The 27,639-nt window shown below is 32.6% G+C and overlaps 1 protein-coding gene across 11 annotated transcripts in view; it reads right to left on the reverse strand.

Annotated features, from left to right (window-relative positions):
* MDGA2 (MAM domain containing glycosylphosphatidylinositol anchor 2) overlaps window positions 1-27,639 on the reverse strand; it is an 811,975-nt gene that overhangs the window by 147,403 nt on the left and 636,933 nt on the right. For all 11 annotated transcript variants that reach the window (XM_056820935.1, XM_007473236.3, XM_056820917.1 and 8 more), the window contains one exon: window positions 23,270-23,418. In XM_056820935.1, the coding sequence (XP_056676913.1) occupies window positions 23,270-23,418 (149 nt within the window). The remainder of the gene's footprint in view (window positions 1-23,269; window positions 23,419-27,639) is intronic.

Here is a 27,639-nt window from a genome sequence, read left to right on the forward strand (position 1 = left end):
AAAATACCTTTTTTTTTAAGCTTCAACTTTGATTATGCACTCTAATAAAGTTTTTTTTTTTCAGTTGTTGAATGATATATTGACCACAACACCTAAGTTGAGGAGAGAGACAAGAGGGTTGGGATTCTACCAACTTCTTTTTCTGTTTTGAAGATTGCCTAATACTGTTAAGAGACAGAAAAGGGCTCATTTTATAAGTCAAACACTAATGGATCATTTTTAAGCCTATTGATGGCATTGTCCATATCAAGTACAGGATTTGGGTAAAGATAAAAAGAGTAAGTACTTTGAAAAAACTGAAATTCTTTGAAGTTTCAGGTATATTTTGGGTTCTTTACTTGATGTCTTTTAAAAAATAAAAACAGTTCCATAATGTTTGAACTAGCTTTCTACACATGATCAAGTCATTAAAAAAACAAAACAAATTTAGGAAGTAGTACTAAATTGTGTTAAGTACTGGTTACTAGCAGATTTCAGCAGTTGAGAGAATTGTAGAGATCTTTTTACCTAAACTAACTCCATGTTGTAAAACTTACTTCATTTAGAGATCCAAGTTTCATTTTCCTGTAAATTTTACCTGATTGCTAATTGTGAGAATTGAGTGATACCCTATTTTACAACCATCTGTTCACTTTCTCCACCTCCCAACTCTCAAAACATTCATCCTCCTCCCAATTTCAAAAGCCTTAAATCTTTCCTCTGCTTAGAAATTATATTACCTAATTTTATATGCTGGTTTATAATCTATTGATTATTTTCTTTCTCTGCACAGAAATCTGTCTTCCCCTGTATTTGGGGTCCTGTGATAAGCTGAGAAGGTCTTTTTCCAATTTGTCATACCATACAATTGGCATGTATTATTTAATAAATCAATTTTTTATATTTTTTATTTTTTTAATTTAATAAATCAATAAACAAATTTGAACCTTTGTTTCTTTCAGATATTACCTGTCACATAGGGAATCTCTGCAAATTACTTGGAACCAGAGAAGAGGATATACTATAACAAGAGGAGCCTCCTTTAGAGTTGCCCAGAGAATGAGGGATATTCCAGAAGTTTCAAGGGAAATTTTCCAGGGATCAGACAACATATGGGATAGCTGGGACTCGAGATGAAATGTGTTGATAGATGGATATTGGGAATGGGTTGTCAAGTGACTTCATACCATTGATTATAATTATTGTATTACTTGGGCTATTTTGTTTCATGGTATTTATGTTTACCTAGAAGAGGAGTATGTCATAATTCCTTTTATTTATTGTTTGGTTTTAAGATAATTGTTTTTGTGATTTTTGGATAACTTTTTTCTGTTTTTATTAGCCTCACCTAACCAAAAGTTGATTTATGGCATAACAATGTTAACAGCTTGGTATTCCTCAGGAGAAGCCAAAGGAAATTTTGAAGCTCTCCTCAATGATTTAGTTTACTGTATAAGAGGATTTCCCTGACACAGTTTTCTTGGTTATGATAATATGTAAAACTCCCCTTTCAATTAGCCTATTGTGAGTCTTCTAAAAGTTTAATCTGTAACCTAATTAAATTAACTTAAGAGTTTGTTTCATGAAGTTTGTCTCCTTAAGGGAATTGTGAAAGACTATGACTCTTCTTAGGTACATTCAACTTTTATGAAATGAAAAGAACATGGGATTATAATTTTTGTGATGCTCAGGGCCACAGAACACTAGTTTTCCATTTTAAATTTAAGTTAACTGATAATTACTCAAATTTATCCCTTTGACTATGAGACACTAGGAAAAGTTTATTGCCAATTTGGCCCCTATCCTTCCTTAAATGAATTATACCAAACTTTATACAAGATGGATAATGAGGGCAGTTCAACTGATTTAGATTGTTTTAATGAGTTCCTTGTGATACTTTAACCCAGTTTCTTGTTTCTGTAACAATGCTTTTGCAAATATAAGAATATTAGGTTTTGGAAGCCTCCAAAGTATGATCCCTAGTCTTTTGGCCCAGGACTGGAAATTAAGAGCTTTGAAGTGCTGGTGCTATGGAACTGGTGGTTTAGAGTTTTGAAGCACTGGTTACAAGGTTGTGGCTCCTGGTAGGGTTTCTCTCTTGAGGGGCTTCTGGCAGCTTAAGCAAATTTCTATAGCATTGAGTCTAGATCTCCACGGCATTGGTGGGTCTTGTTGTAAGTCTGTGTATTGCCCTTGGGTCTGTAAACATAGCTTCACTGCCAGTAGAATGGGAACAGAGATAAATGGGCACAACACCAGAGAAGTATGCCATGTATATGAGAGGTTGTGTTCCTTTGAGTCTTAGGGAAACACTGAAACTTTCAAGAAAGGCCAGCTCTAACCACTCAAAAATCAGTTTTGGAAGGGACATAGACAGGCAAGTGATAAATTCCCCAGTATGAGAAGATGCTACAATGCTTTGAGATCCAGCCCCAAGAAAACCATTATTAGAGGGGAAGGAATCACAAAGAGAGTGATAAAAAATAATATTATCAGAGAGTTCAAGAAAAAAAACTCAAAAATTGTGAATATAAGCAGGTAAACCAAAAGAGAAAAATTAGCATTTTCACAAAAAACTAGGTTTTTTTTTTAAATCATAAGGAAATATGGTCTAGAGTTCTAGAAAATGAGCTCAAGCATCTATGAAGAAATACTGCAAAAGAAAGGAGAATTGTCCAGTTCTTGATGAGATAGAAGATCCTATGGAATTTGATAACTGGGAACCATAAAAACTTGTTTCAGAATGGAAGAAGTTAAAATTATGAGGCATTGCAGAGTAAAAATAATGAGCAGAATAGAAAAGCTAGAATCCAAAGTGACAAATCCATGAGCCAACAGCAAAAGAAACATATAATCCTTTAACATTTCTATGAGGGAAAAGATCAAAGAATAGAACCAATGGGAAATGATGAGTTCCAAGGAACCACATGCAAAACTTCACAAAAAATGGGAATTGATTGCAAGCTTTGGAAGAGTTCAAAAAGGAATCAAAAAAATAAAACAACACAGGTTGAAGAAAAATGGGAAAAAGACACGAAAACAATGCAAAAAGAAAATAGCTTAAAAAGCAAAATTGGTCAACTTGGAAAAAGAGGTACAAAAATTCCTTGAAGGAAAAGGGGTCCTAAAAATAGAATTGACCAATTGGAAAAAGAGGCAAAAAAATCCAGTAGAGAAAAGAGTATCATGAAAAGTAGAATGGACCAAATGGAAAATGAATATGCAAGAAATTCAGTCTTTAAAAACTAGAATTGAGCAAATAGAAGCTAATGATTTCATAAGACACTAAGGAACAATAAAACAAAATAAAAAGAATGAAAAATAGAAGGAAATATGAAATATCTCCTTGAAAAAACTGACTGAATGACACATGTAAAACCCAGTGGAATTGTGTGTCAACTATGAGAAGGGGTAGGGAGAGGGGAAGGAAAGAACATGAATCTTGTAGCCATGGAAAAATATTCTAAATTAATTAAATAAAAATTTCCAATTAATGAAAAATAATTGACCCAGAAAATAGTTCCAGGAGTCACAATTTGAGAATTATTGAACTATTTGAAAGTCATGACCAAAACAGACAAGCAAAAAGCTTAGACATCATATTACAAAAAATTATCTAAGAAAACTACGCTGGTATTCTTGAACAAGAGGGCAAAATAGAGATTGAAAGAAGGAGGAAATATATAGTAAAACTATATTAGAGGGGGACCTCAGCCTTCTCCTACCAAAACTAGACACAGCAAACCAAAAAATATGAAAGAAGTAAGGGAAGTGAATGAAATTTTTAAAAAGTTAGATTTAATAGATATCTGGAGAAAACTGAATAGAGATAAAGAGGAATATATTTTCTTTTCATCAGCATATACATATACAAAAATATAGAAAATGATCATATACTAGGCAGATCAAAAACACTTTACAACCAAATGCTGAAAATCAGAAATAATAAATGCAAATTTTCCAGATGCTAATGCAATAAAAATTACAAATGATAAGAGCTTATAGAAAGGCAAAGAGGCAAAAAAGAAAAATTAATTGGAAACTAAATAATATAATTCTTCAAACAGAAAGGGTCAAAGAACAAATCATCAAAATAGTCACTTATTTCATTGAAGAAAATGACAATGAAGAGTCAAAATATCCAAATTGTTGGGATACAGCCAAAGCAGTACTCAGGAGAAAATTTATATCCCTGAACACTTATAACAATAAAACAGTGAAAAATAAGATCAATGGATTGGGTATACAACTATAAAAAACTAGAAAAAGAACAAATAAAAAAACCCAGTTTAGACTAAATTGGAAATCCTAAAAATCAAAGGAGTAATTAATAAAATTGAAAGTAAAAGAAATTATTGAACTAATAAGTAAGACTAGGAGTTGGTTCTGTAAAAAAAAAGCAAATAAAACAGATAAAGTATTGAATAATTTGATTTAAAAAAAGAAAGAAGAGAATCAAATTATTAGTATCAAAAATGAAAAGGATAATTTCACAATGAATGAAGGGGAAATTAAACCAATCATTATGAGCTATTTTGTCCAATTTTATGGCAATAAATGTGATAATCTAGGTAAAAAGGATGAATATTTACAAAAATACAAATTGCCTAGATGAACAAAAAAGGAAACAGAATACTTTAATAATTCCACCTCACAAAAAGAAATCAAATGAGCCATTAATGAACTCCCCAAGAAAACAATCCCAGGGCCAGATGGATTCACAAGTGAATTCTATCAAACATTTAAGGAACAATTAATCCCAATATTAGGCAAACTATTTGCCAAAATAAAGAAAGAAGTCCTACCAAATTCTTTTTATGACACAAATATGGTGCTTATACCCAAGTCAGGAAGACCAAAAACAGAAAGAAAATTATAGATAAAGTTCTCTAATAAAGACTGGTGAAAAATCTGTGACAAGGAAATCACTTTAAAAGACTGATATATATTAATTTAAGTCGCCAAGGAATTCAGCTATGTAATTCCTTAATGAAAACTCAAGTCAGCAGTCAACCTTTTATGGAGTTTAATTACAAACAGGAAGAAAGGTATTAGAGAGAGAGAGAGAGAGAGAGAGAGAGAGAGAGAGAGAGAGAGAGAGAGAGAAGGGAATAGGGCTTAAATAGCCCCTCTGTTTAGGCTGGGCCAAAAGGCCCAAGCCCTTAGATAGCTGAGGCAAAGAAACGAGATCAGTTCCTATCACTCACGTGACCAAAATGGAGAAACAATCTCAGGGGCCTCCACCTCCAGCTTCCTTCAGAGCAAGCTTCTCAGAGCACAACCTCTCAGAGCAAAACCTCTCCAACCTCCCTAGTCCTTAGACCCCACTATCTTTAAGGAAACCATCCAAGTTCCCTCCCCTCAGTTCTCACATCTACCAATCACTGTCCATCATTTTCCCTGTGCCAATGGTGGCTCTAGCTTAACCCAGGACCACCCAGAGGTCTGTGGCTTTGCACATGTCTGTTGAAGGTCATATTCTCCAATAATTAAATCTTGATCCTTTGCTGCAGTCCTTCCTAAATCCTGTTACCCTGAGCAAGACCTGGTTCTGTCATTCCAAGTATCTCTATTGTATCAATTCTAAAATCAATCATGACTCAAAGAACTTCCTGTTCTATGCTTAAGCATAGGTCAAAGCCCTTTCCATTGTTTAGCAAAAGGTTTCTGTCCTAAAGTAATCTTAAGTAGGGAGGAGAAAGACCCTCCCATGCCAAGGGGGTTCACATTCCAATAGACTATCAGTAGGAAATTTTTCAAGTATGAAATTTCCCAATGGTGAAATTTCCAACATTTATAAGTCTAAGAAATTTTAAGGTTTACAAATCTTAAATAAAACAATAGAAAAGAGGCTACAGAAATATATCACAAGGATTATTCACTCTACCAAGGTGTGATCTAAACTAGGACCTCCCGTCTCTAGGCCTGACTCTCAATCCACTGAGCTACCCTGCTGCCCCCATTTTTTCTAGTTCTTGCTTGGCTTTAAAGTCTTTCCTTTCCCAAAGATCTGACATGTATACTATTCTGTGTTCACCTAATTTGTTTATAGTTTTCTTCTTTATATTCAGGTCATTCACCCATTCTGAGTTTATCTTGGTGTAGGGTGTGAGATGTTGATCCAAACCAAATCTTTCCCATACTGTCTTCCAATTTTCCCAGCAGTTTTTATCAAACAGTGGGTTTTGATCCCCAAAGCTGGGATCTTATGGTTTATCATAGACTGTCTTGCTGAGGTCACTTACCCCAAGCCTATTCCACTGATCCTCCTTTCTGTCTCTTAGCCAGTACCAAATTGTTTTGATGACCACTGCTTTATAGTATAGTTTGAGATCTGGGACTACAAGGCCACATTCCTTTGCATTTTTTCCCATCATTTCTGTGGATATCCTTGATCTTTTTTCTTCCAAATGAACTTTGTTATGGTTTTTCCTAATTCAGTAAAAAATTCAGTAAAAAAGTTTTTGGTAGTTCAATGGGTATGGCACTAAATAAGTAAATTAATTTCGGTAGGATTGTTATTTTTAGCTAGTTCATCCTACCCATGAGCAGTCAATGTTTTTCCAATTGTTTAGATCTAGTTTTAATTGTGTGGAGAGTGTTTTGTAGTTGTGTTCATATAGTTCTTGTGTTTGTCTTGGCAGATAGATTCCTAAGTATTTTATATTGTCTAGGGTGATTTTAAATAGAATTTCACTTTCTAATTCTTGCTGTTGAGATGTGTTGGAGATATATAGAAATGGTAATGACTTATGTGGGTTTATTTTGTATCCTACAACTTTGCTAAAGTTGTTGATCATTTCAACTATCTTTTTGTTTGATTCTCTAGGACTCTTTAAGTAGATCATCATATCATCTGCAAAGAGTGATAGCTTGGTCTCCTCATTGCCTATTTTATTTCCTTCAATTTCTTTTTCTTCTCTAATTGCTACAGCTAGTGTTTCTAGTACAATGTTAAATAATAGAGGTGATAATGGGCCATCCTTGTTTGACTCCTGATCTTATTGGGATGGCTTCTAGTTTATCCCCATTGCAGATGATGTTTGCTGATGGTTATAGATATATGTTGCTTATACTATAAAAATAATTCTAGTGGCTAGGCCAAAAGGTTTAATTACTAATTTTATGCAAGAGTCCCAAGATTTCTAAGGCATCAGGGGATTTGTTGCATTTCCTGTTTCCTGGTAATTTTTAATTCTCCCTTCTATGTTGGCACCCAGGGATTCCTTTCTCCTGAGGGTCTCTTAATTAGAACACACACACAAAATTCATACTGATATAATTGTGAGTTTATGTGAAAAAATTCAAATAGACGAAGGAAATTTACTTATCTGTATGACCTTAAACAGAACTCACACACATAATGTATCATAATTGTACATATGTAAAATCTGTACAGACCAAACTATGTCCACTTGTAAAACATGAATGGAACTAACATTCTAATAGTATAATGTTAAGTTACACACAAAGCAAGATTAGGTAAATCATTTAAAATTCTAGATAGATTTAGGACAGATTGAAAGCATATTTAACATAAATTAAGCTACATAGTAATGTTAGGAATGGATATTGTTTATAAAAAAACTTTTACTTAGAATTCACTAGGAAATAAGGAAGTTATATTGTTGTTAACTGTTTAAATTGTTGTATTGGTTACTACTGTTTTCAAAGCCATATTTCTGTTTTGCACTTCTATGACCTACTTCACTCTCCTTAATCCCAAATCTTAGAACAGGGTTAGATAATTTAGAATAGTAAAGACGAATTAGGGTTTTTATTTTGGGGATTTTGGAATACTTTAAAATAGTATAGTATCATAGCTTAGACAGTTAAGAAATATTAATAATATCAAAGGGAAGTACAATTGTAGAATTACTGGCTGTAAATTCTGCTAAAGACAAAAAAATGGGGATTTGTAAATGAAGATTTTGAAAAGTGACAAATACATCTGCAAAAAGAAAAGGAGCTCTGAACTTTGTGAAATGCTAATCAACTGAGAAGGGGAGACAGTTCCCATGGAACCTTGGGAAAAAGCAATTAAACAGCTTGAGCTGGCTGTGAGGGATTCCTTATCTGACTGTTGGACCAGAAAGTAGAAAATAAATTATTCTATAGGCATTGCCTCATCCATAAGACTGTGAACTGAAAACACATTGGGTTTTAGCCCAGAAGAAACCTGTCAGCATTGCAGTCAATATCTCCCCTTAGGGAAAGATAACTTTGTTTCCTGAATTTGATTATATCTTGAAATCTTCAATCAACAGGATAACTTGGAAAATTTAGGGAGACCTAATTTCCTCTCACCCCTATTTTCTTCTTTCCCTCTTCTACCCAAAGAATAAAAGACCTTTTAGTTGAAGGATTTGATTGTGGGATTTGGTTATTAGGGGAAATCTTCAAGCTTACCTGAGGAGAATATTTCCAAGACAGTTGAAAGGGAACAGGAAGTAATGTAGGGGGAGGGCCTTAAGATCCAGTCTTTTCCCTGGCTTTCTTCCTGGTGTTACCTCTCTAACATTTCCCATTACCATAATTCCCCTAGTATAAATATATACTACACCCTTTTCAGATCACAACATAATAAAAATTACATTTAATAAAATTCCATGGAAACATACAGTAAAAATAGTTGGAAAATAAATAATCTAGTCCTAAAGAAATAATGAGTCAAAGTACAAATCATAGACACTATCAGTAATTTCATTAAAGAAAGAAAATGACAACAATGAGAACATATATGAAAATGTATGGGGGTACCATAGGGGACAAGTATTAGGAGAAAATTCAAAAAAATAAAAAAAATTAATGTAAATTAAAAAAAAAATGAGAATGAGGTCAATGAATTGAACATGCAACTAAGTAAAGAAGAAATTAAAAATATTCCAATTAAACACCAAAATAGAAGTAATGAACATTAAAGGAGAAATGAATAAAATTGTAAAAACATCATTGAACTAATAATACTAAAAGTTGGAGTATTAAAAACATATAAAAACATTGTTTGATTTAATTTAAGAAAGATAAAGGGCAAAGCCTCAAAGAAAAATGTTACTTAGACTCAAGCCAAAAAATACATGGATAATTGGGAAAAAGAAAAGAATGACACAAGAAAATTATGAGAAGAGGATAAACAGCTTGGTAAAAGAGGTATAACAAATATTGAAGAAAATGACATTATAAAATTAATGTAATAGTAAAAGCAGAATAAAAATTCTTCCAAAGAATAGACCTTCCTTGAAAGCAGAATTCACCAAATGAAAATGGAAAATGAAGGTCTAAAGTTCACCAAAGAAAATAATGCCTTAAAAACTAAAATTGGACAAGTGGAAACTAATAATTCCATGAGACATTAAAAACCAATAAAACAAAACCAGAAAAATTAAAAAATGGAAGAAAATGAGAAACATTTCATCAGGACAAATAACCTGTAAAACAGTTTGAGGAGTGATAGTTTAAGATTTATTAAAATACCTGCAAGCTACAATTTTAAACAAAGATTAGACAACACGTTTCAAGAAATTACAAAGGAAGACTGCCCTGAAATCTTAAAATCAAAGGATTAAATAGAAATTGAAATAATTCACTGATCATTTCCTGAAAGAGATCTGAAAATTAAAAACTCCCAGGATTATCAGAACCAAACTCCAGAGTCTCCAAGACCAAAAAAAAAATAAATAAAATGAGAGTCAGCCTCAAAATGAGTGGGTCAAAGAAGAAATTATAGAAAAAAAATAATTTCATTAAAGAGCTAAAAACTAGATGGTATTCCATTTTTTTAAATATTCAAACAAAGCAGTACCTGGGGAAAACTTGTACCTCTAAATGCTTATATAAATGAAATTTGGAGAACAAGCAGATCAAGGACATGTATGCAACTAAAAAGCATAGAAAAAAGAACAAATTTAAAAATTCCTTATTAAACACCCCAAAAGAAATCCTGAATATTGACGGAGAAATTAATAAAATTGAAAGTAAAAAAAACTAACTAAAAATACTAGGAGATGGTCTCTTAAAAATAAATGAGCAATAAAATAGATAAGTCATTGGTTATTTTTTAAATAAGAAAAATAATTATCTAGTATCAAAAATGAAAAGAGTATATGTACCACCATGAAGACTGAAACTATAGTGGTTATTAGGAACTATTTTCCCCAATTATATGACAATAAATCTGATAATTTAAGTAAAATAAATGATTACTTACCAAAATATAAATTGCCTATCCCAGAAATTAGAGAGTAGGAGGGGAGGCAGTATGGTCATTGAACAAAATAGAATTCCAAGCATTTGTAAAGAAAAGACCAGACCTGAACAGAAAATTTGATGCCCAAACACAAAACTCAAGAGAATCATCAAAACATAATTAAAAAGAGGGAAAACAGAAAAACAAAAGAAAAAAAAACCCTTTTTAAATAGACCCAATAAGTTAAAATTATATGTATAAGAAAAGAGATCATTGGTAACTCTTAAAAACTGTTATTATCACCTGGGCAGCTAGAAGAAGTAACCTTAAAGGGAACAGTGGCAAGCTTTATAGGATGAAATTCAAAGACATAAATACGTATCAATATATGTATGCATAAACACACATATATATGTGGGTGTATATATATATATATATACACACCCACATATATATATATATATATATATATATATATATATATATATGCCACAAAGAAGCTCATGGCAGGAGGGGGGAGAACATCAATTAACTGGAAGGGTAAAGAGGTTGGAGATAGGAAATACTCAACTATTACATGCATTGAAATTGACTCAAAGAGTCAATTCATTGTTGTAGAGAATTGATTTGCACCCTACAGGGAAGTAAAAAGGTAACAAATGGACTGGTTGTGAGGGAAGCAGTGCAAGGGAGGAAGAGGGTGGGGGGTAGTTAAAAAAGACTGTAAAGAAAATAAGGGAGAAACAAGAAGGGTGGGGGGTAGAAAGGAAAGTAACATAAGGGTGGGAATTAGGGGGACTGATTAAAAACAAAACATTGGTGTAGAAGGAAAAAGCTAAAGAAGAAGAAAAGGCAGGTCTAGGAGTAGAAATTAAAATGCTGGGAAATACACAGCTTCTATTCATAACTCTGAATGTGAATGGAATGAACTCACCCATAAAATGCAAGTGAATAGCAGAGTGGATTAGGATCTCAAACCCTACCATTTGCTGTGTACAAGAAACACAGATGAGGAAGTAGATACACATACAATAAAAGTAAGAGGATGGAGCCAAATCTATTGGGTATCAACTGATAAAAAGAAGGCAGGAGTTGCAATCATGATATCTGACAAAGCGAAAGTAAAAATAGATCTAAATAAAAGAGATAGGGAAGGTAATTACACATGATAAAAGGCAGTATAGACAATGAGGAAACATCAGTACCCAAAATGTATGCACCAAATGGCATAGCATCCAAATTTTTAAAGGAGAAACTAGTGGAGCTCAAGGATGAAATAGATAGAAAAACTATACTAGTGGGAGACCTGAACCTTCCTCTATCAGAATTAGATAAATCAAACCAAAAAATAAATAAGAAAGAGGTAAGAGAAGTGAATGAAATCTTAGAAAAATTAGGGTTAGTAAATATGTGAAGAAAAATAAATAGGAACAAAAAGAAATACACCTTCTTTTCAGCAGCACATGGTACATTCACAAAGACTGACCATGTACTACAACATAATACATGGAAAACAAGTGCAAAAGAGCAGAAATATTAAATGCAACCTTCTCAGATCAGAATAATATGAAAATGATAATTAGTAAGGGTACATGGAGAGGTTAAATAAAGAATTATTTGGAAATTAAACAATGAGATTCTCCAAAATCTGTTAATCAAAGAACAAATCATAGAAATAATGAATAATTTAATTGAAGAAAATGAAAATGATGAGACATCCTTTCAAAATCTATGCGATTCAGCCAAATCCATACTCAGGAGGAAATTCATATCCTTGACATATATTAACAAATTAGAGAGGGCAGAGGACAATGAATTGGGCATGCAAATTAAAAAAATAGAAAGTGAACAAATTAAAAATACTCAGTTGAAGACTAAATTAGAGATCCAAAAAATCAAAGGAGAAATTAATAAAATTGAAAGTCAATTGATATTGATTCAATAAATAAGACTAGAAGCTGGTACCTTGAAAAAAATGAAATAGACAAAGTACTGGTCAATCTAATTAGAAAAAGGAAAGGAGAAAGCCAAATTGACAGTATCCAAGATAAAAGGGAGACCTTACCTCTAATGAAGAGGAAATTAAGGCAATCATTAAAAATTATTATGCCCAATTATATGGCAATAAATATGGCAATCTAGGTCATATGGATGACTACTTACAAAAAATATAAATTGCCTTGTCTAACAGAGGAAGAAATAGACTAACTAAACAACCCCATGTTAGAAAAAAATTGAACAAGCAACAAAGAACTCCCTAAGAAAAAATCCACAGGTACAGATGGATTCACAAATGAATTCTATCAAACATTCATAGAACAACTAATCCCAATATTATACAAACTATTTGACAGAATAAACAAAGAAGGAGTTCTACCAATTTCCTTTTTTGACACAAATGTGGTACTGATTCCAAAGCCAGACAGGTCAAAAACAGAGAAAGGAAACTATAGACCATTCTCCTTAATGAATATAGATGCAAAAATCTTAAATAGGATACTAGCAAAAAGACTCCAGCAAGTGATAATGAGTGTTATTCACTATGACTAGGTAGGATTCATACCGGGAATGCAAGGATGTTTCAATATTATGAAAACCCTCCACATAATTGACCATATTAACAAGCAAACTGACAAAAATTACATGATTATCTGAATAGATGCAGAAAAAGCCTTTGATAAAATGCAACACCCATTTCTATTGAAAACACTAGGAAGTATAGGAATAGAAGGATCTTTCCTAAAAATAATAAACAATATTAATCTAAAACCATCAGCCAACATCATCTGCAATGAGAATAAACTAGATGCATTGCCAATAAGATCAGGAGTGAAACAAAGATGTCCATTATCATCTCTATTATTTAACATTGTACTTAAAAACACTAGCAGTGGCAATTAGAGAAGAAAAAGAAATTGAAGGGATTAAAATAGGTAATGAGAAGACCAAGCTATCACTCTTTGAGGATGATATGATGGTCTACCTATAGAATGCTAGAGGATCAACTGAAAAGCTGCTTGAAATAATCAACAACTTTAGCAAAGTTGCAGGATACAAAATAAACCCACGTGAGTCTTCAGCACTTCTCTATATCTCCAACACATCTCAGCAGCAAGAATTAGAAAGAGAAATTCCATTTAAAATCACCTTAGACAATATAAAATAATTAGGTATCTATTTGCTGTGACAAACACAGCAACTATATGAACAAACTACAAAACACTCTCCACACAATTAAAACAAATCTAAACAATTGGAAGAACAATGACTACTCATGGTGAGGATGAGGTAACATAATAAAATTAATCATACTACCCAAATTAATTTACTTATTTAGGGCAATACCCAATGAACTACCAAAAAACTTTTTTACTGAATTAGAAACAAAACATGACCAAGTTCATTTGGAAGAACAAAAGATCAAGGATATCCAGGGAAATCATGAAAAAAAAATGCGAAGCAAGGAGGCCTTGCAGTCCCAGATCTCAAAGTATACTATAAAGCAGTGGTCATCAAAACCATATTACACTGGCTAAGATATAAAAAGGAGGATCAGTGGAATAGACTTGTGGTAAGTGACCTCAGCAAGACAGTCTATGATAAACCCAGAGACCCCAGCTCTTGGGACAAAAACCCACTGATTTATAAAAACTGCTGGGAAAATTGGAAGACAATATGGGAGATAGTAGGTTTAGATCAACATCTCACACCCTACACCAAGATAAACTCAGAATGGGTGAATGACTTGAATATAAGGAAGGAAACTTTAAGCAAATTAAATAAACACAGAATAGTATACATGTGAAATCTCTTGGAAAGGAAAGACTTTAAACCAAGCAAGAGCTAGAAAAAAATCACAAAATGTAAAATCAATAATTTTGATTACATCAAATTAAAAAGCTTTTGTACAAAAAAACTAATGCAAACAAAATTAGAAGGGAAGCAACAAATTGGGAAACAATCTTCATAACAAAAACCTCTGACAAAGGTCTAATTACTCAAATTTATAAAGAATTAAAGCAATTGTACAAAATATCAAGCCATTCTCCAATTGATAAATGGGCAAGGGACATGAATAGGCAATTTCCAGTTAAAGAAATCAAAAGCATTAATAAGCACATGGAAAAATGTTCTAAATCTCTTATAATCAGAGAGATGCAAATCAAAACAACTCTGAGATATCACCTCACACCTAGCAGATTGACTAACATGACAGAAATGGAAGGTAATGAATGCTGGAGGGGATGTGGCAAAGTCGAAACATTAATGCATTGCTGATGGAGTTGTGAATTGATCCAACCATTCTGGAGGGCAATTTGGAACTATGCCCATAGGGTGATAAAAGACTGTCTGCCCTTTGATCCAGCCATAGCACTGCTGGGTGTGTACCCCAAAGAGATAATAAGGAAAATGATGCACAAAAATATTCATACTTGACCTCTTTGTGGTAACAAAAAATTGGAAAATGAAGGGATGTCCTTCAATTGGGGAATGGCTGAACAAATTGCCTTTTATGGTGGTGATGGAATACTATTGTGCTCAAAGGAATAATAAAATGAAGGAATTCCATGAGAACTGGAATGACCTCCAGGAGTTAATGCAGAATGAAAGGAGCAGAACCAGAACATTGTATTGTGGTACAATAGAATGTAATGGACTTCTCTATTAGTTGCAATGCAGTGCTCCTGAACACCTTGGAGGTATCTATGAGGGAAAAAAAACAACAAAAAAAAACATTATCCACATTCAAAGAAAAAACTGTTGGAGTAGAAACACAGAAGAAAATCACCTCCTTGAATACATGGGTCGAGGGTATATTGGTTGGGGATATAGACTCTAAATGAACATCCTAATAGAGACACCAACAACATGCCAATAGGTTGTGATCAAGGACACATGTAATACCCAATGAAATTTGGCATTGGCTGTGGGAAGGGTGGGGTCAGGGGAGGGAGGGAAATAATGTGATTCCTGTAACCATGGAATAATGTTCTAAATTGACAAGATAAATGTATTCAAAAATATATAAATTGTCTAGATTAATAGAAGTGGCGAGAAAATCCTAAAATAGCCATATATTAAGAAAAGGGGATTGAACAAGCCATTAATGAGCTCCTTAAGAAAGAATCCCTAGAACCAGGCAGATTAAAAAATAAATTCTATCAAAAATGTAAAGAACAATTAAATCCTTCATTGTAATATATATATGCACAGATATATTATTAGAATACAATACACAATAATAGATGACCATAGAAATCAGGCATTTGAAAATCCCAATGATCTAAGCTTTCGGAACCATAACTCAAAAAAAATATCCTGGGAAGACTGAAAAGCAATTTGGCAGAAACTAGGTATAGACAAACATCTGATACTGTAGGTCAATAGAAGATCAAAATGGATACATGACATCATGGAAAAATAAGTAGGATTTATGGATAAGGGGAAAATGGATGACTAAGCAACAGATGGAGAATATCACAGGAAGCAAAAAGGTTAATTTTTATTACATTAAAATTCTTCACAAATTCAGTGAAGTTATAATTAGGAATAATGCAGGAAAGTATAAATTTTTTTCACAAGTTTTCCTGATAAAAGACTCATTTCTAAACTATATAAGGATCTGAGTCAAATTTTTGAATAATACATGTCATTCTCCAACTGATAAATGGTCAAAGTATAAGAAGAGATCAGAAATCTATATTCATATGAAAATTATTCTAAATCACTATCGATTAGAGAAATATGAACCTCACCCCTATCAAATTGGCTACATCATAAAATCAAAATGACAAATGTTGAAGAGGATGTGGAAAAATAGGGACACTAATGCACTATTGGTGGTGTCATGTACTCATCCAACCATTCTGGTGAACACTGGGCTATAAAACTGTACAAACCTATTGGTTTAGTAATACAAGATTTAAATCCCAAAGATATCAAAGAAAAAGAAGAGTATTTAGATATACAAAAATATTTATATCAACTCTTTTTGTGGTGTCAAAGAATTGGAAATTGAGGGGACTACTATCAATTTGGGGAATGGCTGAACAAGATGTACTCTATGATTATGATAGAATGTTATTGTGATATAAGAAGTGATCAGGAGGATGTTTTCTGAAAGCTTTCAAAAGTCTTGCATTAAATGATGTAAAGTGAAGTGAGCTTAACATTTTATACAGTAATAGAAATATCATAATGGTAAACAATAATTTGAGAAAGACAGAACTCTAATTCTGAAGGACTTATAATGATATATGTTATTCACTTCCAGAGAATGAGAGGAAGAGAGAGCTGATGAAGTCTGAGTGTGGAATGAAGCAGTTTTTTCAATTTATTTTCCTTGTTTTTTTTTTTTTGTATGCTATTTAGTGAGAAGCAAATAATGCTTCAGCTAAAATAAAAAATTCAGGGGTAAGAATTATGACCTCTGAAAAAGAAAAAATGAAAACTTACTCAATTAAATGAAATAAAGAAAGGAATTACATATTGCCAAAAGGAACCATAGATGATGAAGTAATTTCAATATCAAAATATATGCACCATATGATGCAGCATCCAAATTATTATGAGTTAGTTGCAAGAGGAAACAGACAACAAAACTATGTTAGTAGAGGGCATTAACCTTCTTCTCTCAGAATTAGAGAAAGGGAAACAAAAACAAAAACAAGAAAGAAATTAAAGAAATGAATTAAATTTTAGAAAATTTAGATAATAGAACCTTGGAGAATACTATTCAGGAAAAGAAAAGAATATATCTTTTCCTCAACAGTGCCTAGGACCTTCACAATATCAATAGGTCCTTAAAACCTCACAACCAATACACAGAAAAACAGAACTATTAAATGTATACTTTAAGATCACAGAACTATAAAACATATATTAATTAAGGAGTTAGAGGGAAAAAAGCCTAAAAATTAATTGAAAACTAAATAATCTCATCTTAAACAATGAGTGGGTCAAAGAAAAAAATCATAGCAACAATGAACAATTTCATTAAATAGAATGACAAAGACAAAAGTACAAAATTTGGGGGATAGAGACAAAGCAGTAGTTAGGGGAAAATTTATATCTCTTCTTACTTAAATGAATAAAATAATGGGCATATCAATAATTTGGGTATACAACTAAAAATAGTAAAATAGCAAATTAAAACCCCAACTGAACATCAAATTAGAAATCAAAGGAGAAATTAATAAAATTGAAAGTCTAAAGCTTTTGAACTAATTAATAAAACAAGATATTGGTTGTATGAAAAAATCAATAAAATAGAGAAACCATTTATTAATATAATCAAAAAAGGAAAAAGAAAACCAAATTACATTAAAAATGAAAAGAGTAAAATTTCAGCCATTGAAAAGGAAATTAAAGTAATTATTTCGAGTTCTTTTTACCCTATTATGTGCCAATAAATCTGATAATCTAAGTGAAATAGATGAATATTCAAAAAAATATAAATTTCCTATGTAGCAGAAGAGGAAATACACTTAAGCGATCAGAAAACTAAATTGAACAAGCCATCAATGAATTTCTGAAGAAAAAATCCCCAGAGCCAGACAGTTTCACAAATGAATTTTACTAAATATTTAAATACAATTAATTCCAATACAATATAAACTTTTGAAAAAAAATACTTGAGGAAAGAACTCTACCAAATTCCTTTTATGACAAAAAATGATGTACTTTTATACCTAAACCAGAAAAAAAATGATAGATCAATATCCCTAATGATATTGATGCAAAAATCTTAAACAAAATACTAGCAAAGAGATTGGAACAATATTTCACAAGGATCATCTATTATTACCTGGTGGGATTTAAACCTGGAATATGGAACCTGATTCAATATTGGGAAAACTGTCAACATAACTGACCATATTTATAGGAAAATCCAACAGAAACCATATAACTATTTCAATAGATGCAGAAAAATCTTTTGACAAAATACTCACTGATTCTTATGAAAAACATTAAGGAATGTTGGAATAAATAGAACATTCCTCATCTATCTATCTATCTATCTATCTATACCTATTAGCAAACATTATCTGTAATGGGGATAAATGAGAAGCCTTTCTAATCAAATCAAGAGTGAAACAAGGATGCCCATAGAAACAATTAACAATTTTAGCAAATTTGCAGCATATAAAGTCATCAATATTTCTATACACTATCAAGAAAGCCCCAAATCAAGAGATAAAAAGGAATTCCATTTAAAATAACTATTGATAATATAAAACGCTTGTAAATCTATCTTCCAAGACAAACCGAGGAACTGTGTGAACTTTTCATACAAATAAAGTCAAATCTAAACAACTTGAAAACATGAATTGTTCATGAGTAGGCTGAGTCAATATAATAAAATGAACAATTCTACCTAAATTAATTTGCTTATTCATTGCCATGTCAATCAAATTACTCAAAACTTTTTTCAAAGGACTGGAAAAAATAATAAAACTCACTTGGAAGTATAAAAGTCAGGAATATCAAAGGAATTACTAAAAAATGAAACCTTAGTTGTAATGGATCTCAAACTATAGCATCAAGTGATAAATATCTGGGCAATATGACACTGGCTAAGAAATATAATAGTGGATCAATGGAATAGATTAAGCATTTAACGTGCCATGGTAAAGGACCATAGTAACCTAGTGATGGAAAAACCTAAACAGTCAAGCTTGAGAGAAGAACTCACTACTTTCCAAAATCTGCTGGGAAAACTGAAAACAATATGGCAAAAACTAAGGCACACCTTACTCCATATACCAAGGCAAAGTCAAAATCTGTACATGATTTAGAAATAAATGGTGAAACCATAAGTAAATTGGAGAAAAATGTAAATCAAAATAACTCTGAGGTACTAAATCACACCTATAAGACTGACTAACATGACAAAAAAATAAAAATGATAAATGTAGAGAATGTGGAAAAATTGGGACATTAATACACTGTTGGTAGAGCTGTCAACTGATCAAACCATTCCAGAGAGTAATTTGGAACCATGCACAAAGGGACATAAAATTGTCCTTTGACCCAGCAATATAGCAATACTAGGTATCTATCCCAAATAGGTTAAAGATAAAAGGACCTACCTGTAACAAAAATATTTATAGCAGCTATTTTTGTGGTGGCAAAGAAGTGGAAACTGAAGGGATAGTCATCAATTGTGAAATGACTGAGCGAGTTGTGGTATATCATTGAATTGGAATACCATAAGAAATGATAAACAAGATGATCGTAAAACCAGAAAAGATTTATAAGAAGTAATGCAGAGTGAAGTGAACAGAACAATAATGTAACTATAATATCATATGATGATCAATTGTGAATGATACAAGTCATTCACATAAGATTCACATATGATCATCATATGATATTATCGTTACAATCTTGGCAGGATTCAGGCAAGGATCCAGGACAACTTAGAAGTACTCATGAAGAAAAAGCTTATCCACTACCATAAAAGGAACAGATTGAGTCTGAATGAAGATTGAAAACATATCATTCTTCACTTTATTTCCTTCATAAATTTTTCTCTATTGTAAACAATAGGTTTTGTTACACAGGATCTGATGTATATTTGGGGACGGGATGGTCCAGGAAAGAGGGAAATAACATGGATTACAAAACATCAGAGAAGTAATATTAAAAATTATATTGACATGCAATATGGAAAAAATAAAATAACAATAATAAAAGAAAAGAATACAAAGGGCTACAAATTCTGAAAAGATTCAGACAGGCTCCTGTTGAGTAGGGTGGTAACAATGGGCTTGACTTTGGTGGGATATATCTTGGTAAATAAAGGAAACTTCTCCACAAGAAAGGAAAGACATTAATGGAACTATTTGGGTAATAACAGTAGCAGATTTTTCATGTTGGTCTTTGTCCAAATCTTTGCATAGGATGAGGCAGTCAGTGTTTTTTAGACTCCTAAGAAACAATTAAACAGGGCCTACAACCGAAACTTTTTCTTACCCAAGACTATATATATATATATATATATATAGAGAGAGAGAGAGAGAGAGAGAGGAATAAGAAGGGTCATTCATTAATGACAGGGGTGATAGAAGTTTCCTGAGATTGTAGATTTGAACCCTACCATGTTGAGTTACATTCTTAACTTGCTGATGAGAATGAAAGACTTTTAGGAGTTATGTCTATAGACCTATAACCATCTCCAGTGGGTAGAGTGGTTCTAAAACTCATAAAGAAGAGTGAGGGCAGGCCATAGTCCAAGTCTTGAAACTCACATCTCTTTTGGAGGGTTGGATGTCCTGATAACTTCTCCACAATGGTATTTCAATTTGTACCACCTTTATCAAACACTAAACCTCAGACAGCTGGGATAACTGAAATAGCTAAAATTATAACTTATTATAAAATTTATATAACATAAAATTATAAATTATAAAATTATAAAATAGCTATAATTATAATTAAGACCACCATTAGCAACAAAAAGTGAGGAGGATGCTAGCTTGACTTTCTCATGCAGTTTTTATTTTAAACTCCAACTTTATCTTAAGCTCCAAACTAAAACTATCTTAAACTACTTCAAAGCCCCTTTTAGGGATGCCTCTAGCCAATCTGCTGCACCTACATTTATTTATAAGGGATTAGACATGAGGGATTTTGACTGACAGTAAAATGATACTGCATTCACAAGAGTTTCTTTAAAAACTTGGCAGGGTTTTAAAGTGGATGGCATATTTTTTCTCAGGCTGCTTTATGGTGGGAGGATGTCAGGGAGGAACAGATACTAACCTCACTGCCTACCCTCTTGGGGATGAAAAGAGACAACATTCTCCATTCTATTTTATTGGAATCACATAAAAGACCATTTCTGGCAAGTTAAAGGAGGAATATTGATTCCTTTCTCCACTTAGTTGGAATTCCTATTGAAATTAGATGGAAAGTCAAAATGACTAATATGGAAAAATGTTTTATATGACTACACATAAAATCTGTATGAAAATATCTCGTTGTCTCAGGTTGGGATGAAGGGAGGAAGAGAATTTGAAACTCAAAATTAAAAAAAAAAGAATGTTGAAATGGTTTTAGCTTATAACTGAGGAAAATAAAAAAAATTATAAATAAAAGAAGTTTGGTATAGATGTTGAGGGGATTATAAATGACTGTCTAAAGATATCTTAGAAGGAGGTACATGTGACTATAGGGCTAGGTAGTCAAATGTTCCCAAACTCATGCAGCTTTTGAGTTCTTTATCCATGATCTACGTACAATGCATGGGGGTAGGGGGAAGCTATCAGAAATCAATTATAGGCAACTGTAAGATATAATAGTTTGTCACCAGCAAAATAAGAGATCAAGAGCAAAATTCTCAAAGAAAGCATATGAATAATTGTGAGGAAATAAAAATAATTCAATCATACACATGTAACACCGAAGACAAAGAGAACCTTAAGGGAAGAAAAACCAAGGAATATCAGAAGCTCAGGAAAAATTAAGTAATTTGAAAAGAAATTCATAGAATGTGGATAGTTATATTTCAATCTTAAAGCCAAAGTGCCACAGGAAAACAAATCCAGTTGAGGCTTATAAAAATGTTTATTCTTTCAAATAAATAGGTATGTATTTTTGGAACAAGAAGTGATAGAAGACAGATTTCTGCAACTTAAATTTTTACTACCCACATCAGAGCAACTATGAGGGAAGACTGAAGCATAAAACATGTTTAAAAAGGCATATTGTTCTTACTGTTATTTTAGTTTCTTCTTAAATAAGAAAGCAAGGAAGGGCTCACTCAATGTAGTGGAACTCTTGTGAGGAGTTTCTAACCTGGACAAGAATAGTATATAATGTTAATAGGTATGGGTGGATTGTGTTCTGCATGGTTGAAGACCCTTATAGATCATCAAGATTACAGATCCATCTGAGTATTATTTTGTATCTCTCTTGGAGAATGTGACAATTGTGATTAATATTCTCCCTACAACTCATACTTATTTAAATTAGATTTGATGCTTGTTTTTAAGAGCCCTGAATATGCAATTAGAAGTTAGTGGCCCTCTTTCTGTTTCTTAATAGGTTTATTTATTTGAGCAATATGAGTATTGGATGAAATGATCTAGCTTGTGCAGTTCTAAAGAAAAAAGGTTCCTGAAAAAATATTTTAATATTTTAATATGAGAAAAGGGAGTAGGAAATTCCCATTGATTCTGAATTCCAAAAGATAATTACATTTCTATTTTGGTTTAACATAATTACAAACTTTTTTACAATCATATCTAAGGAAAAATGGAATGGGTTCTCTTGAAGAATGTTGTATTTTCTACTACTAGAAATGCTCGATCAGTGATTAAGTAAGCAATGATCATGGCTTTTGTAAGAGATATTTTTTTGCTGAATATAAGGTAGTATTTGATGATTTTTTAAGACTATAAATGGATTTTCTATGATTTTGAACAATGAGCAGGAACCATTGGGTTAAAATCAAGATTTAATTAATTAATGATATATTTTTAGATACACCAAAACTTGGATTTTGTAAGATGAGTGAAATAATTACAATTAGACAAATATACTAACATCAGACCTTTATGCATTTTTTCTAAAAATCATGTATGTTAATTAGTAATTGGGATTTTAAGAGCGTTCTTGACCATTTGAAGTCTTTGGAACCAAAATTTGTTAGACTTAGGGCTTAGAGGATGTTGAGAGTCAAGAGGTCCTAAGTTCAAATCTGGCCTCAGACACTTCCTAGCAGTGTGACTCTGGACAAGTCACTTAAATCCCATTGTCCAGCTCTCACCTTCTGCCTTGGAAACAATACACTGTATTGATTTTAAAATAGAAGTAAGAGTTTAATACATTTTGTAAGACTTCTAAGTTTGTAAGAAATGAGTGTTTTATATAGGAAAGTGACATATTTGAAAGAAGTTATGCTTCCAACAAATACCATGTCATTCTTCGGTTCTATCTAAAGACCGAAGGGGAAAATCTTTAGTCTACCCACTATCATATTACAAAATACACAATCAGTTTTAAAGACTCCCAAGCATTTTGACTAACAAAGCATTTCTAACATGTTTGAAAATGAATATAAAAATTAATATAATTGAAATAAACTAATTTTCTCACCTGCCTTATACCCAGACGATATGCAACAATGCGGTCCACTGCATTAGGATTCATTTGAGTCCACTGCAAACTATAGGAATATACTCGATGCCTGTTTTGCCACACAGGATTATAGGTGTCATAATAGAATTCGGGAGCATAGGCCTTTCCTAAAGTAAAAAAAAGAAGTATTAGGTTTAAATGGCAAAAATGTTCTTTGTAACTGTCTACCATTAAGGATAACTTGTATTCTTATTCAGTTCTCACTATCCTGGAACTCTGATAACTTCTACTGTTTTAACTCTCCTTATATTATGTCTAATGCTTTTTTTTTCTTCCTGCCTCTATGGCCCTTATTTATCCATATATCTTCCTGGTTCTTCTTCCTTCTACCATCCATAAATGTATGTATTCACTAGACTTCACAATATTAGTGAGAAGATTGTACTGGAACATAAAAAGCAACTAAAATGTAGAAAAGAAATATTAAATATACCCTCTATAAAATACAATGTGATAAAATTATACTCAAAATATTTTTAGGAAAGGTTCAAAATTTAAGTAGAAATTACATCATTGAATCCTAATAACAAATAATATATAGATGAATTTTGTTAAACAAAAGGACAATAATGAGATAAATTACTTTTGGGAGGCAGTCAAAACAATACTTACAGATTCTATTTATTTCACTGTTTTTTTTTATCAGTTCATATAAACTATTCCATGATTTTCTGTATTCATTAAATTTTATCACAATAATATTGTCCTTCATTCATGCCATCATTTATTTGGTCATTTCTGGCCAATGATTACAATATTTGTTTGTCAAGATCTGCTTGAGAAATTACTTGTGGGTCAGTGAACTGGGATGAGAAAAATTATTCTAGGATTACAGGAGGGTCAAACTGACAGACTGATGGACCAGACATACAGAAATCCTCTTGCTGACCAGTGACAAATTAAATGATTTGGGGTATATAATTTAGAGGCAAATGATGTAGGTAAGCCTTTTGAAGGGGCAATGGTTAGTAATGATTTACAAGATGGAGACAATGGATGTAGATTACCTCAGTGACTCTAATCAGAGTCTTCTGAGAGGATAATAAATCACAGGCAAATATGTAACCATCTAGTCCAGATTCTCAGGGAAATATTTGCTTTAGTGGGTAGGACAAGGACAGCCAGGAACAACCAAGAACTTATCAAGTGCTTTGAATGAGATCATACTTGCCTGACTCTAGCTAGCTGATGGCTCTGATTTTATTGGGGGTCTACTCTCACTACTGGGGGCTATATCTGCTCCTTTTTTATTTAAATTAAACAAATGAAGGCAAGGTAAGTGAGTATATCATTTGTATGGATTGTGTAAGGCTAGAAAGCTAAATTCCAATTCTATTTGCTTAGAAATGGAGCTTTTGAAATTTCATTTTTTACTAGGGCCTTTTTTTTCAGAGTGTGTCCAGAATTTTTGTTTTGTCATAGGCAGACATTTCTCCATTAGCACAGGAGCTAAGATGACTTTTTCTCAGGGAATTTTTTGCCTCAAACAAGGTGGTTTAATTTTAGGGTTACTAAGACTCCCTCAACAACACCTCTGAGCTCACCTCTGAGCTTTTTGCATAGTGTGAAGATAGGATTAATTTTCACTTTGTCTACTTTTGAATTAATCAAAAAAAAAGCAAATACACCCATTCTTAACCCTAAAGTAAGGGAAGTCCACAAACTACTTACTATAGGAGTTTACGCCTCCAAAAGCACCTAAGTAGGGGAGGTCTGCAAGTCACTTGCAAAAGTGGGTGATAACTCAGAAGCAACTGACTGCCCCCTGGGCAGTGCTAAGCAAATTTAAAGACTGCAAATTGGTCCCTGTAAAGTGGAGGAAGGGACAGGAAGGGTTGTGGAAAAAGCACTATAAAAACCCTGAACTTCCTGTCCAAACTCACTTTCTCCTTCAAATTTGGCCTTGGAGGAGCTCTGGATTGGGACATCAGACTGCTTCTGGTAAGACTGCTCTTGAATCTTCCCTTTGAATTACAACATGGGATGAATGAAAAGGCTGACTTCTTTCCTGGCTTCTGGAGAGATTAGTTTCCAGAGAGGCCTCTCCATCTTGGGGAAGCCATGTGGTTATCCACCATTGGGTGCTCTGGCTAACCAGTCCTCTGACTGATGGCCCTATGGTGGAGGGCTAATTAACTCAACCTGAGTTGAGCCAGACACCAGAGAAACACTTAGGGTGATAAGCTAGACTGCTTACTTTGTCCTTTTTCACATTTCTCTACTTTACTCTTTCCCTCTATTTTGTAAATAAAGCTGCTAAATAAAGTCATTCCAACTTGAACTTATTTATATTCTCTAATATTTTAGTCAAACCATTAATTTTAGCTCTACAATAGCCTTAGTTGAATTTGTTATGTTTTTTGTTTCTATAGGATAATTTAGATTGTTAGATTTGCTATGGCATTGAGACTCAAGGTCCTTTTGCCTTTATGACAAGTATCACCCATCACAGCTTAAGAGAGTTACTCTTATTAGGCCTGATTCTGTTAGCATTCAATTCTTGGTTCCATAAGCCATGCAAATATTGACTTTTTCTTTACTTAGAAGTCAAATTTCTTTTATTTCCAAGTGTCCATGCTATTATGCTATTGAGGATTATATTCTATTATGGTCTGCAATAAGTGTTTGGCATAAGATATTTGTGTGGACACTGTGCCATCTTCTATTGGAATAAATGTGAGATTAAATTGAATGAATAGAAGGGGAAATATACTTTGAAAACTGCCATTTGATACAGAAATAATTATAGCTAATATCAGGATATAAGGTTATACATCATTATAAGTTACAATTTTCAAGGTAGTTGAACTACAACAATAGTAATAATTAGACTGGTGTTAATAGTTAAGATTGATCAGTCTTAGGGAGGCTTGCCACCTCCTGTGATTATTCTGCCATGTGAACTGTTCTTTTGGCTTGTCTTCAAATCATGGGCTTTGGTGACTTTAGACTTTAGAGTGGTCATCTGGGTTTTATCATATTCGGTTGTTCCTGAAAAGTTATTTGCTGTAGGTGTTCATTTCCTGTGTAAATAAAAACAAAACCTCTAACCCCATATTATAATTCTGGCTTTTGTTTGTTTGTTGTTTGCGTTTGTAAATAGGTTACTCCAATTCATGTTCAGTGATTATACAAATGAATTAACTTATAAGAGATTCATTATAACTCCCATTGAAACAGAAACTCGGAGTGGGGTACAGTCTCAAATAATTATTGGAACATATTTAATTGCTAAACCCATTCAAATTTCTGGGGCTTCAATTATTATTTCACTTTGCTTTGCTTATAACAATTAGCTTTGAAAGGAAAAAGCAGGGAAAGGATTAAACACTGTATGACTTCAGGTAAGAGTCAGGGTTATTCTTTCCTTTTGAATTTGTATCTTTGGATACAGTTCAATGATCTATCAGGACTCAAATTCAAGACTCAAAAACAATATTAGTTGCAATCCCAAAAGCTTTTACCTTTAACAGCAAATCTCACCAGTTACAGCTTGGAAATGAAAATTTTCCAAGATTTATGTATGCAATGAGAAGTTTTGATTTCTGAAGTCATGATAACCAATTTTTCTTTCCAATATTTTTTTAGGTTTTTTCTAAGTTTCAAAACTCACTAACAATGTTTGGCAATTCTCAATTCTTATAGAAAAAGGGTTATCAGTTTTGTGGGAGTAAATTTCCACTAACATTATCTTTATTAATGATGGCTGGTATAATAGGAGTTTGTTAGTGATTTGCAAGAGAATCAATATTATCTTAATATATAACATAATATCTTTTGTACATTGTCATAACCAATTTATCTTAAATTTTTGGTTTACAATACAAAACATATATCATTGTAGGTAAACAAAGTTAACTTCTAAAAATTTGCTTCTACACATAGTTTATATTTAAACACAATTTCAGTTTTTATAGAATAATGTACACGTTTTGGGAACACTCAATATATAACAATTTTGTCAAGAATCCATTACTTGTGACTGCTTAGGTTGCAGTATTCTTTAGAGTATTAGTCTCTTCATAATCTCTCCAATACTGAGATTTTCCATTTTCTGTCATCTCTGATTTTTTAGGTGTGATAAGGCTTTTGGTTGTTTTGATTTGAGTTTTTCTTTTATTAGGGCTTTCTTCCATATTGTTGTTAGTAAGTAGTCTAATTCTTTTTTTTTAAATATTATTTTATTTGGTCGTTTTCATACATTATTCACTGGAAACAAAGATCGTTTTCTTTTCCTCCCCTCCCCTCCCCCCCCCCCCCCCCCCCCGCCTTTCCCTCTCCCATAGCCGACGCATGATTCCACTGGTTATCACATTTGTTCTTGACTC

This window comes from Monodelphis domestica, chromosome 1 (genome assembly GCF_027887165.1).
Source record: "Monodelphis domestica isolate mMonDom1 chromosome 1, mMonDom1.pri, whole genome shotgun sequence".
NCBI lineage: Eukaryota > Metazoa > Chordata > Mammalia > Didelphimorphia > Didelphidae > Monodelphis > Monodelphis domestica.